The sequence below is a fragment of the Ochotona princeps genome, chromosome 8 (assembly GCF_030435755.1).
Source record: "Ochotona princeps isolate mOchPri1 chromosome 8, mOchPri1.hap1, whole genome shotgun sequence".
Taxonomy (NCBI): domain Eukaryota; kingdom Metazoa; phylum Chordata; class Mammalia; order Lagomorpha; family Ochotonidae; genus Ochotona; species Ochotona princeps.
In genome coordinates this window covers 64,437,919-64,451,464 of record NC_080839.1, presented here as the reverse complement: position 1 = coordinate 64,451,464, position 13,546 = coordinate 64,437,919, and the positions used below count along the sequence as shown (strand labels likewise).

At 40.8% G+C, this 13,546-nt stretch overlaps 1 protein-coding gene across 1 annotated transcript in view; it reads left to right on the top strand.

The window, feature by feature from the left end:
* The window catches only part of RAB10 (RAB10, member RAS oncogene family), a 79,287-nt gene that overhangs the window by 52,204 nt on the left and 13,537 nt on the right, over nt 1-13,546 (top strand). The window contains exons 2-3 of the mRNA XM_004582647.3: nt 1,839-1,899; nt 10,191-10,329. Coding sequence (XP_004582704.1) covers nt 1,839-1,899; nt 10,191-10,329 — 200 coding nt within the window. The remainder of the gene's footprint in view (nt 1-1,838; nt 1,900-10,190; nt 10,330-13,546) is intronic.

The window sequence follows — 13,546 nt, the reverse complement described above, 5'->3', positions numbered from 1 at the left end:
GTTTCAAGTAAATGGTCTTATGAATTATTCTGCTGCCTGAAGTCTCCGGAGCTTTGCTTGCATCTTAAGTACGGCTGCAAAAAAAAAAAAAAAATTGCAGACGGTTTTGATACATTCTCCTCAGCCCTGCCACCTCCAAATGGCAAATAAAATTTTGTTTAGCTTTTCTTGTTTTCAATTTTTTCTTTATAGACCAAAGGAATTTCTCTTAGTTTTCTCAAAGTATATTTAGCATATACAACGTTCCAGTTATTTTGAGGTGGAGTAAGTTTCTGTTTATGACAAGTGTTTATTTGCCAGGATTGGATAATTCAGCCTGATTCTGCCTAAGATTTGCTTTGCAAATGGAAATACTAGCCCTTCTTTCCACCATACTTTTTGCTACTAGCTTGTTCAACTTTTCTACTCTCAAGAGAAGTGGCCTGGGGCTGGTGGTGTTTGTGTTTGAGTGGGTAAAAGCTATCACTTGCAGCATTAGCATCCCAAATGGGCTCCAGTTGAGTTCTGGCTCCTGGCCCCCAGCTAGAGTGCATGGGAGAGCAATGAACAATATTCCCAAATATTTAGGTCACTGCCACCCACGTGGACAACCCAGATGGAGTTCCAGGCTCCTAGCTTTGACATGACCCAACCCTGAATGTTGTGGCCATTTGCGGAGTGAACCAGTAAGATGGAAGATTACTCTGTCTTTCAAATAAATAAATCTCAAAGAAAAAAAGAGTACTCAGCTGCTTGTCTGTCATTCATCTTACAATGAAACAGGAATACAGCAGCTTCAGAGTTTCTGTGTAGAAAGAGAAAGGGTGTAGACCATGATTTAGCGCTTTTGTGCAGTTTAGAGCCCCTGCGTAATGACTTTCTGATAATGTCTGATCTGTGATTCATGTTTCTATATGAGCTATCTATGATGTGCAGGTATGTTCTTCCGGGTCGCCTTTACAAGCAGGTGGTGGTTCTCCTTAGCACATCTTGTAGGAATTGGTCATTTAACCCGTTTGTTTGATAGTCCAAAAGGACTTAGTTTTACTTCCCAGTATAAACGTTTAATGTTAAAATTGTCTCTCTGAACACTGCTTAAGTCTCATTTGATAATTTTTTATGTTGTGTCTTCATTTTAATTCATTAAAATGCTTTCTTAATTTTCATTGTGATTTCTAATTTGACCTATGGATTTCCACATGTTTGAGAATTCTGGGGGTCTTTCTGTTAATTGATTTCTGGTTTAGTTTGTTGTATTCAGAAAGCATACTCATATGATTTAAATTTTTTTACATTTCTTGACATTTCTGTTGCAGTTTGTGTATTTTGTCTTGCTATATATTCAGCATGTAGTTGGAATGTGTATTCCGTTTCTGTGTAAAGATTTACATAAATGTTAGATTTATATAAATAGTTTCGTTGATAAAATGTTATTTGAGCCTTCTGTATCAGTACTGATTCTCTGCCTGCCTACTTCTTTTCCCCATGAAGAACTGTCAATTTCACCATATGAAATGGCCCTTTTTATCCCTGGTGGTTTTCTTTTGCTCTGCATCCTGGAAAGGGCAATCGGGATCCTTACTAGAAAACGGTTTTTTATTATACATTCAAATACTGAATGTTTGATTTCCTAATGTTTAGGTGTTTACTCTTGCCATACCTGTTTCTGCTGCCATTCTAAATCTCACGTTACTCAGGTTTAAAGTTGGACATGTCTGCTTAGTGTTCTATGCTAGATGAATATTCAGAAAGAGCCAAACATGAATAAGTCTAGAAATGTAATAAACATTTTTACCACACTGAATTTTGCGGTCAAGCACAAAGCTACAGTTACAATCTACCTTTTTTCTATGTTGTAGGAATAGACTTTAAGATCAAAACAGTTGAATTACAAGGAAAGAAGATCAAGCTTCAGATATGGTAAGTACTGCTACCTTATTCCTTTATGTGACAGAGTGCCAAAGGTTTAGGGCTCAGACTTTGGAGTTCATGAGATCGGGAGGTTTAATTTTTTCCCACTTATTGTAGGGAATTGGTCAAGTTATGTTCTGTTGTACTTTCATATCTTTAAGTGTAAAGTGGAGATAGTATCTGCTTAAAGGAGCTGTATGTAGATTTCATGAAATAATCTATGTAAAACCTTCAGTCATTATGCTTGGCTCATAGACAGCCAGGACAGCTATTATTATTATTTTCTTCAATATTCCTTATTACTTGAAGAATGCTAAACTAAGATCCTTTTTTTTTTTTTGTTTAATGTATTTCAAGCTTTATCGGCATTATGTTTCATTAGTTTATAGGGTTTTGCCCACCAAAGTACTATAAAATTACTGGAATTAGTACTTAAATCTGAATCATAGACTTTATAGTAGCAGTATTTCTCAGTGCTTATTATGTGTATTAACTCATTTAATACTCAGAATACTATGAGACATTATCCCCCACTCCCTTTTAAAAAGATTTTGTTGGGCCCAGCGGCGTCGCCTAGCGGCTAAAGTTCTCACCTTGAACGCCCCATATGGGTGCTGGTTCTAATCCCGGCAGCTCCACTTCCCATCCAGCTCCCTGCTTGTGGCCTGGGAAAGCAGTCAAAGACGGCCCAATGCATTGGGACCCTGCACCCACGTGGGAGACCTGGAAGAGGTTCCTGGTTCCCGACTTCGGATCGGCATACACCGGCCGTTGCGGCTCACTTGGGGAGTGAATCATCGGATGGAAGATCTTCCTCTCTGTATATCTGACTTTGTAATAAAATAAATAAATATTTAAAAAAAAAAGAAAGATTTTGTTAATTTTACTTGAGTTACAGAGAGAGAGAGAGAGAGAGAGAGAGAGAGAGAGAGAGAGAGAGAGAGAGAGAGATCGATCCTCTGGTTCACTTCCCAAATAGCCACAATAGCCAGAGCTGAGCTGTTCAGAAACCAGGAGCTTCTGGGTCTCCCACGTGGGTGCAGGTTCCCAGGGCTTTGGGCCGTCTTCTGCTTCCCCAGGCCACAAGCAGAGGGCTGGATGGGGAGTAAAGCAGCCAGGACATGAACCAGTGCCCATATGGAAATGCCAGTGTCACCGGCTGAGGATTACTTACTGTGCCACTGCACTGACTGTTCCTTTTTTCCAAAACAGCTTTATCAAGGTGAAACTAACAAACATTAAACACCGCACATATGAAAAGCAAATTATTAAATTTTGACGAATGTGTAACTGCAGTGCCATCATTACAGTAAGATCTTGGTCTTAAATGAGTCCTCACACTCCTGCAGTGCTTCCAGCCCCTCTCCCCAGGTAGTCACATGGTCACGTTTCTGTCACTTCAGGTTGGTTTCTGTTGTTGAGTACCATGTGTACTGGAAATAACGTTCATGAAGCCATATAATGTGTTCTTCATTTCTTTTTAGAGGTGAAGTCTGGCCTTTATGCAGCAGGTATTTTTAAAGTATCAGTAAATTTTTTACTTTTCATTGCTAAGTAATATTTCAGTGTTAAGGTACATGACTTGTTTATCTATACAACATAGAAACTGCACGTCTGTATAGGCCTTGCCATTCTCCTGGATTATTCTTTTTTCCCCCCCTTTTAAAAATTATTATTATTACCATTTTATCATACAGTTCCATAGACCCTGGGATTTCCCTTACCCTCTCCCCAAAACCCTTCCCCTGCCCCCACTGAGTTCCCCTATATTATTACTGTAGTATAGTTCTTCATAAACAGTCGTATGTCCGTCATTGTGGGCATGGACAATGGCAGAGTCCAGCATCCTATTGTCAAAGATGTAGTTAACTGTTTCATTGGAAGTCCATCTTTGATCTGGAAGTAGAGATGCATACTGCATTGTATCCTCACATCTGGATATGATAGTCTCCATCACACAGTCACTATACATCCCCTTAAATGAAAAACCACAATACAAAATCAACAACAGGAAGAAAAATAAAAATTTACAATGCCATGAAGTTAAATAATATGCTACTGAATGACTGATGTGTCGCCTGAAGAAATGAAAAAGAAAATCTGGAACCTTCTTGAGGAAGATGATGCTACTGTATAATCTATGAGTCAGTAAAGAATTTAGTGAGTTTTGAAGAGATGAAGCTAAAAAAAACAATCAGAGTTCATAAGCTATAGTTTCCACTGATCTTTGTGGGTGAGGTAAGTCTCCTGTAGGCAACAGATAGATGGGTTTTGTTTTTTAATCCAGTCTACTAATCTATGATGTTTGGTTGATGAGTTTAAGCATTTACATTCAGGGTTAATATGAGTGGATAGTAATTTGGTCCTGTCTTTTTAGCAAGTGGTTGTTAATTGATTTAGTCTTCTATTGTTATTTTACTGGGATGTTCTTCACATTTGCCTTTGGTTTTGGTAGGTGCCATTCCTCTTTTCTGTCAAGAGAACATATTTAAGTATGATTTGTAGGGCAGGTTTGGAAGAGGCATGTTCTTTTACCTTTTCTTTACTGTGGAAGAATTTTATTTTATTTTCAAAGACAGAGGATAATGAAACAGATGAGACAGTTTAAACAAGGTCTTAAGGACTGTAAGTGGCAGTGAGCTGGGATGCATGTGTGTTCAACAGGTAGGTTCCAGAGTAGTATTCTTTCATATATGTCTGTGTATAGATATGGATACATATTAAATAGATATCATCTATATCTATATATCTATTTTTTTTTTTAAGCAGAGATTTACAGAATGAGGTCTTCCATCCTGTGGTTCACTCCCAAATGCCTGCCACAGCTTGGATGTGCCATGCCAAAGTCAGTGCCCAAAATGCAGTCTGAGTCTCCCACAAGGGTGGCAGGAGTCAAAGCCCTTCAGCAGTCACCTACTGCCTTCATGTACATTATCAAGAGGCTATGTCAGAAAGAGAAGTCAGAACTTGAGCTCAGACATTTTGATAATTAGCTTAATATGCCACCGTGCCATATGAAGACTGTCAGCACTTTTGTGTAACTAATCTTTTGACTATAGCACCAGCATCGCATATGGGGTGCCACTTCATGTCGTAGCTGCCCCACTTCTAATCTACCTCCGTGCTTAGGACCTAGGAAAGCAGTGGAGAATTGTTCAGGGCCTTGGGCCCCTGAGCCCATGTGGGGGACGAGAAAAGGCTGGCTCCTGGCTGAAGCCTACCTAGTTCTGGCTATAGCAGCCATTTGGGGAGTAAACCAGCAGATAGATTCATTTTCTCTCTCTCTCCCTCCCTTTCCCCCTCCCCCGTTCTCCCCCTCCTTTCCTCTTCCCCCTCTTTTCCCATTTCTTCCCCTCTCTCTTCCCCTCTCCTTTGAGATAAGTTTGCAGATTTCTGCTGCACCTCTAGGACTCAAGTGTAGCACAGAAATGGTAATTGTTAAATGTTGAAACATTTTTGATATAACCTCCATGAGACACAATTCTGCATGTTAATTTTCCAGAGAGAAGAGCCTGGAGCACAGGGTTCAGAGACCTAATGCTTTTCTCTTATCTCCAGTTCGAATTAAATATATTCAGATACTTATTTCAGCATGAAATTTTGTTTTCTGTAATTATTGGGTACAGACACTTCAGTCTCTGCTCAAGTTTTGTTCTTGGTTTTCTTTTTTTATTTGAATAATCATCATCTCTTGCTGTCACGAAGTGTCTTCATTCTGCTGCATTAAGGGTGGGGTGGGTCTTATTCTGAACAGGGCATGTGTATCTAAAGTGGAGAAAGCAGCTGTGGCCTTTGAAATCCTGGTTCTGTGAAAAATTTCCACCAAAATACCTTCTGCTCCCTGTATTTTGAAGTCGTGGGGGTCTTACCAGGAAAATATTCACAGTGTTACATCAGTAGCAATTTTTGCATCAGTAATGTCACCCAAAACCAATAGTTTGATTTTAGAGAATTAACCTTTTATGTACATTAGATATGTTGAGTTCATCTTTGTTCTTTTTCCATTTTCCCTTCCTTCCACGTTCACATTAGCACAGCAGACTGTGTCTGAAATGTGCGTACCTCTCTCCATCTTCATCTGTGGTCCTTGTGTCTAAGCCAGCATCACCTCATTGAACTGTTGCAGCAAGTTTTTCTATGCCTATAAGTCTTTATTCCGCCCCTTTTCTTGTAGTGCTTTTTCCACTGATGTGTGTAACCTTTTCCAAATATAAACCTGATAGTTGCTGTCATTCCTTCCACTAACTATTGTCCCTTTAACTTCATTGTGTTTCAGATCAAAGCCCAATTTCTTTATCTAAAACAAAAATGATTCTGAAGACATACACACAGATGGATGCCTCCTAGCTGCTGGTTCACTCCCCAGATGCACACATCAGCCAAGGCTGCTAGACCTATCCTGGTTTTTGTTATTGTTTTCTTTTTTGAAGATTTATTTGTTTATTTGAAAGATAGGGTTAGAGGAAGAGAGGCACACACCAAGATCTTCATCTGCTGGCTCACTTCCTAAAATGGAAGCTACTCTGTTTCTGAATTGGCTTCCTGTTGATGCTAATAGATGATAAGTCATGACGCATGTCCTTGGCTGCCTGCTGTGTGTGAAACCCTGATAGAGCTCCAGGCCCTGGGTTTGGCACAGTTGACTGTTGCAGGAATTTGAGGAATGAAGCAACAGGTGAAATATCTCTTTTTGCCTTCCAAGGGAAATTAAAAGCTAAAAAAATTTCTGTACCAGGTGTGATAGCTAAGTGACTAAATCCTCCTCTTGCTTGCGCTAGATCCTTTAAGGGCACCACTTCATGTCCCAGGTGCTCCCCTTCCCATCCAGCTCCCTGCTTTTGGCCTGTGAAAGCAGTAGAGGATGGCCCAAAGTCTTTGGACCTTGTACCACTGTGGGAGACCCAGAAGAAACTTCTGGCTTGGGATTGGCTCAGCTCCAGCTGTTGCAGCCATTTGGGGAGTGAACCAGCAGATGGGAGATCTTTCTGTATCTCCTTCTCTCTGTGTATCTGCTTATCCAGTAAAAATAAATCTTTTTTTAAAAAAATTCTGGGGCCCGGCGGCGTGGCCTAGCGGCCAAAGTCCTCGCCTTGAAAGCCCCGGGATCCCATATGGGCGCCGGTTCTAATCCCGGCAGCTCCACTTCCCATCCAGCTCCCTGCTTGTGGCCTGGGAAAGCAGTCGAGGACGGCCCAAAGATTTGGGACCCTGCACCCGTGTGGGAGACCTGGAGGAGGTTCCTGGTTCCCGGCATCGGATCGGCGCGCATCGGCCCGTTGTGGCTCACTTGGGGAGTGAAACATCGGATGGAAGATCTTCCTCTCTGTCTCTCCTCCTCTCTGTATATCCGGCTTTCCAATAATAATAAATCTTTAAAAAAAAAATTCTGAAGTACTGCTATTAAATATTGAGTTGAAAATGTAAATAAAACTGTAAATTCAACCATACATACATATGTGCAGTGTTTAGTTTCTTGGTCGTTTAACCTGACTAAAGGATCAGTCCTGGAAGATTGAAAAGCCTGGCTTTGATAAGGGTTTTCGGAATGATGTTTTCCTTGGCATTACCTAATTCTGCTTCTGTATACAACTACTCAAACTTACACACAGATTTTCAGCATAGTAGCAGAAGGATGCTTCATGAAACCCAGATTAAATAATTTCTTTTCACAAATCCCATCAGTGATAGTCTTTCCTCTTAGACAGAAATGTATGATCCTTTCACGTGGCTTTGAAGATCCTACACAGTCTGTGGTTCCTGCCTACTGTCATACTTCCCTTTCATTTATGTTTATTGAGGTTCATTCCCTAAATAATCTGCAGTGGAGCCAGGGGCTCCATCCATGTCTCCTATGTGGGCAGCAATAGCCCAGATATTTGAATCCTTGTGTTCTGTGTCAAAGGTTGTGCATTAGCAGGAAGCTGGATAGAAGTAGAGGTGGGATTTGATCTTGGGCACCTGAATATAGGATGCAAGTATCTCTCAAGTGGTGGGTGAATGTGCTATGCCACAATATCCACCTTTTTTTTTTTTAAAGATGTATTTATTTGAAAGGCAGAATTAAAAAGGGAGAAACAGAGATCTTCAGCTGCTCGTTCATTCACCAGTTGGCCTCAGTGGCGAAAGCTAGGCCAAACAGGAGCCAGGAGTTTCTTCTAGGTCTCCCACATGGGTGCCACTGTTTTCCCAGGCACATTAGCAGGGAGCTGGTTCAGAAGTGGAACAGCTGGGACTCAAACTGGCGCTTGTGGGATGCCAGTGCTTCTGGCATTGACCCGTGCTACACCACAACACCAGCTCCAACACCCACATGGTTTTCTGTCTGTTCTGCTGGTCTCCCCTTATTCCTTCATCCTGAGCACATTGACCCTTTTATTATTCCTGACCTTTGTTTTGTCTTTTATTCTTCCCTATTGGACCACTGTTCTCCCACATATAAGTGGTGTGACTCACTTCCTTTTCTTGTCAATGAAACCTTCCCAGTTTCCACCCTGTTTCAATCTGAACTTGCTGGCCCTGCTGCCGGAATCTCCCTAGGCTTCCTTGCCCTTTTATAAGCCTGATAGTTTGCTTTATTTTTCTTGTGTGTACAGCCTGGCTTGTCCTCACCTGGTTAGGGCCTAGGTTCTCTGCAGATCCTGGTCACTGCATCCTAATAGGGAGATGGGCTCACCAGTCTTTATCCAGAGGCTAAGAGTTTTTAGGTCTTAGAGATGGGATAAGAGGTGCCTGGGCAGAGTGGGCTGCAGCACAGAGGGACAGCAGCCAGCCATTTTGGAAGGGACGGCGTGCAGTGTACTGATCTTGTCCTCCTTTTTCCTCACTGTATGTGGATGGCAGCAGGGTGGTGGCACTCAGCACCCAGACTGACATGACCATTGTCTCTTACGGCAACGAATGCCTTGTGGCCAGTGAAGGTCTGATTTTACACAGTCATAATGTTTAAATGTCTCATACTTGAGAGCATCCCTGGGTTTGAGGGAATTTCAAACAGGGACTCTGATGGACAGCGAGGAGAGAGAGATCTGCAGGAGTTTCAGCTGCTTGTCTAGGACCAGGTGGCTCAGTTGGACTGGGCGCTGCTTTGTACGTGATAGCCAAAAACTAAAAAAACCCTAAGTGTCCTTCTAAGTGTGAATAATTAAAAACATTGTAGAATAAAACAGGGTAGGCTAGTATTACATGGAGCAACTTGGATAGGATCTTAGGGACACTGAGAAAGTGGCAAATAACATATTGCCTGAGTCCATTTAGGTTACATTCTCAACATGACAAAAATTACAGAAATGGACAACACTGTTGGCCACAGTTTGTAGGGCAGAGGGATGGTAACAATAATTTCTGTCTTGTTGGTTGGTGGTTACATAAATTTACATATGATAAAATTGCAGGGAGTTCTGTTTACATGTGCACACACAGGTGAGAATTTATAAAAAACATGAAGCCAAATGAGGTTTATAGATTGTACCAATACAACCTTCCTGGTTTTGCTATCATAGTCCAGTTTTGTAAGAGGTTACCATAAGGAAAAGCTGGGGGAGAGGTATATGGAACCTTCACGGGTTCTGCAACTTCTTGAATGCTATAATTATTTCAGAATGAAAGAGAAAAGTGTTAGTTAGGAAGAGAAACAGAAATGAAGTTGTTAGGAGGAGGGATGTGGGGTAGAGAGTAAGATTTAAAAATTTTTCCTTTTTGGGGAAAAATAGGAAGTACCAAGATACAGACTGTATGTTGATGAGAATGATCTATAGAAAAGGAATCTGTAATAGAATGAGGGCATCATTTTAGGTGCAAAATACACTTACACTTCTGACTGAAAGCATAATAGTAGTAACAACTTCTGCTTACAGACTGTGGTCTTGTTTCTGGTTATTGATAAATGCAGTTATCTTTTTACAACTTGGTGTGATTAGGTGTAAATGCAAGACGGCTGTCCTCCCGTCTGACGGTGTGGAACTAGATGGCTAAATCCAATGGAATGCCAAGAGTCTTTGTTTTGCTTCCTATGATTTATGAAATCACTACAAGAATTTTTATGTGTCACTTTTTACCACTTTCCAAATTTTCACCCAGTAAGATTATAAATTTGCTTCAAAATTATTTATCTATATTTATAAAGTGCTATAATTGTTTATATGTAATAAGTTAAAAAGTTCAATGAGTGGTTGTTCCATCTTGCTTTATGGTATATAGTTGTGTTTATAATCTCTGTTTTACCAAATTGTTCTGTTTTGTCGTGTAACTGAAGTGTAATAATATCAATATCCTTATGATAGACTGTTGGCTGCTTGTTTCAGGGACACAGCAGGCCAGGAGCGATTTCACACCATCACAACCTCCTACTACAGAGGAGCAATGGGTATCATGCTAGTATATGACATCACCAACGGTAAAAGTTTTGAAAACATCAGCAAATGGCTTAGAAACATAGATGAGGTAAGATCTAGAAACTGCATTAATCCTTTTATTACAATGTTCTTATTTAGGAAGAATATTCTAGTTAGTCTTCAGGATATAAAGTATTGTTGAAGTCACTACTATTGAGATAATTGTGTGTGTGTGTTTAAGATTTATATATTTTTATCACAAAGTCAGATATACAGAGAGGAAGATATTCTGTCCGATGATTCACCCCAAGTGACCACAGTGGCCGATCCGGAGCCAGGAGCCAGGAGCCTCAAGTCTCTTCCAGGTCTCCCACACAGGTGCAGGGTGCCCAGGCCTTGGGCCATCCTCAACTGCTTTCCCAGGCCACAAGCAGGGAGCTGGATGGGAAGCGGAGCTGCCGGGATTAGAACCAGCACCCATATGGGATCCCACTCATGCAAGGCAAGATTTTAGCCACTATGCTATCGTGCCGGGCCCCCAGGTGTTTTTTTTTTTTTTTAGTGTTATTTTTTTCATACCTTTTTCTTAACCTTTTGAGTAATTTATTTATAACTCTATCTAAGGCAATGATTATTTATCAGAAAGTTCTATATAGCCATTTTATAAAGTAGCCCCAAAGAGAAACGATCCATGATTTTGTGATGTCTCTCTTAGTGAACTCTTTCTCAGCGAATGTTTATTGGATGAGTACTGAATGTTTATTGAAAGTTTAATGAAGTTTCCAGTAGTAATTTTTAAAAGATTTTTATGGAAGTATCACGGCCCTTCATGACTATGAAATACACAGCATACTAATATGGGGGGGAAAAACAACCCATAAACAATGCCAGATCATTTTGTGTAAAATGTTAGTTATAAGTAGTGATGTGTAGCCATTCAGAAAGCACAGATTGTCATTGTCTCACAGAGTTAAGTTAGTTTGAGATGTATGCATCCCATATTGTGGTTCAGGTTCAAGTTCTGCCTCCTCTTTTTATTCAGCTTCATGCTCATTTGTCTGAGAAAGCAGCAGGTAACGGTCAGGTGCTTGAGTCCCTGCTACTCTGGAGGGAGACTCGGATAGGTTTCTGGGTACCTGACTGTTGAGGTCCATATGGAAGGGAAGAGAACCAAGAGATGAAAGAAATCTCTCTTTTTGTCTCTTTCACTCTGCTTTTCAAGTAAACAGTTTTTAAAAAACAAATTTTGACTGTATACATGAAGACCAAGTCTTAAGCCAAGTTTTTGAGCAAATTTTTTCTTGGTAGTAGCAGTACCAAGGGCTCGTTATTAGTTTTCAAATTCCTTGTCCTTTATTTTATAATTTGACCAGGTAGCCTGTATAAAGAAAAGTCTTTTGCAAGGTTGTTATAGTAACCATTGCTATGGTTATACCGACTGATGTCTTAGGATTTGATCCTGTGTTGACATGAACTACCCAGAGCAGTTGGTGTCAGGGTCCTTGAATTCAAGGGCTTAGTCCCACAACACCGCCCTTCCTCCCTCTATTCAGACACTAGTCCCAAGTTGGGGACACTAGGCTACCCACACTTTTGCTGCCTGCAGTTAGAGGTGTCCACAATTCTACTTGGGATGAATAGTTGGCTACAATGATTCATACAACTGAGGAAATTAGATTGCAGTTTTATTGTAATGGATACAACTGAGGAAGAGCTGATGAGGAAGAAGTGTGTGAGAGGTGCTGTCAGAACTCAACTCTGCAACTACTCTATTGCTTCCTCTGGAGAGAAGCCACCCTTATGAAGCTGGGTAGCGACCCTGCCGCCTATCACCTCATCAACATGGTTGCAATTAAGGTGGATGAGCTACTCTGTCACACTCTGGGAATTAGGAGCTCAGTACCGGGACCTGAGGACAAAGACGGGCCATGCCTGTGTTATTTACGACAGACTGACATCCAAGACTTGGTCTGCCAGGTGTTGTACATTTCTCAGCATAAACTAAGAGACTTAAAATTTAGCCAATATAGAAGAAAATCCTAGGATGGTATTTAGCCTAATGGATAACACACCTACACCTCACATCTAAGTTTCTGAATTCAGTACATTGTAGTTTATATATTTGAAAAGCAGAGTTACATAGTTGAAGAGAAAAAGGTCTTCCATTTGGAGGTTCACTACCTAAGTGATTGCAGTGGTCAGCTCTGGGCCAGGCTGGAGCCAGGAGCTTCATCCAGGTGTGCTGCTGGGTGGCAGGGGCCCACACATTTGGACCATCTTCTGCCTCTTTTCTTGGAGCATTAGCAGGGTTGGAAAGTGGAGCCACTGGATCTTGAGCTGCAGCTCATGGGATATCAGTATCACAGGTGATGACTTAACCTGTTAGGCCACAGTACCAGCCCCTATAAATAAGTACACTGACAAAACTCCAAACCAGTTACTGGCATAAAGATAGAAATCAAGAGTAAACCTTTAACAAGATTGCTATGGTGGTTCAAAGGGAAAAGAATGATCCTTCCAATAGATGATACTACAACAACTGTATATCCTCGTGCAAATGGAGTTAGATTCCTACTTCCTACAGAAAAAATTAATTCAGAATGGACCATAGGTCTAATCGTAAGCACTGAAATTATTGAACTCTCAAGACATAGGAATATATTTTTGTGCCTTTGGAAAATGATCTGAACAGATATTTCTCCAAAGGTAATGATCAACAAGTGACCAAACAAGCCTGTGACAAAGTTGCTCAGACTGGTAGTAACTAGAAGATCAATCAAAACCACAATGACATGCTGCTCTGGCCTCTCGGGTGGCTTTCTTCAGGAGGGCAGGCCAGGACAAGTGCTAGAGAATAATGAGGATTCGGGGACGTCGGCACACTCATCTGTCAGTATGGGTGTAAATGATGCAGCTGCTTTGGGATACAGTTTGGCAGTTTTCAAAATGTTAAACACAGAGGAAATTATCGTATTACCCTAGAATTCTGTGTATGCCAGAGAACTGAAACCATACTACATTAAAAGAATACAGGGATGGTTATAGTGGCAAACAGAAAACAGAAGATTCATAGTTCCCAGGGGCTAGGGGATGATGTTGCAACAGAAAAGGCATGACAAGGACAGATGCAGTTTGGGAGAGCATAATGAAAAAATATTGTAACAGTATTCAATTGTGTATTTTGTAGAAGGGCTTAATTTTATGATTTGTAAATTATGTCTTAATAAATTAAGCTTTTTAAAAACATTGAAGGACAGGGTGGTAGGGTGGGAATCCATTGTTGATTTCTCCCCAGATGGCAGTGGCCAGGAGCTCCAGCTAGTCTC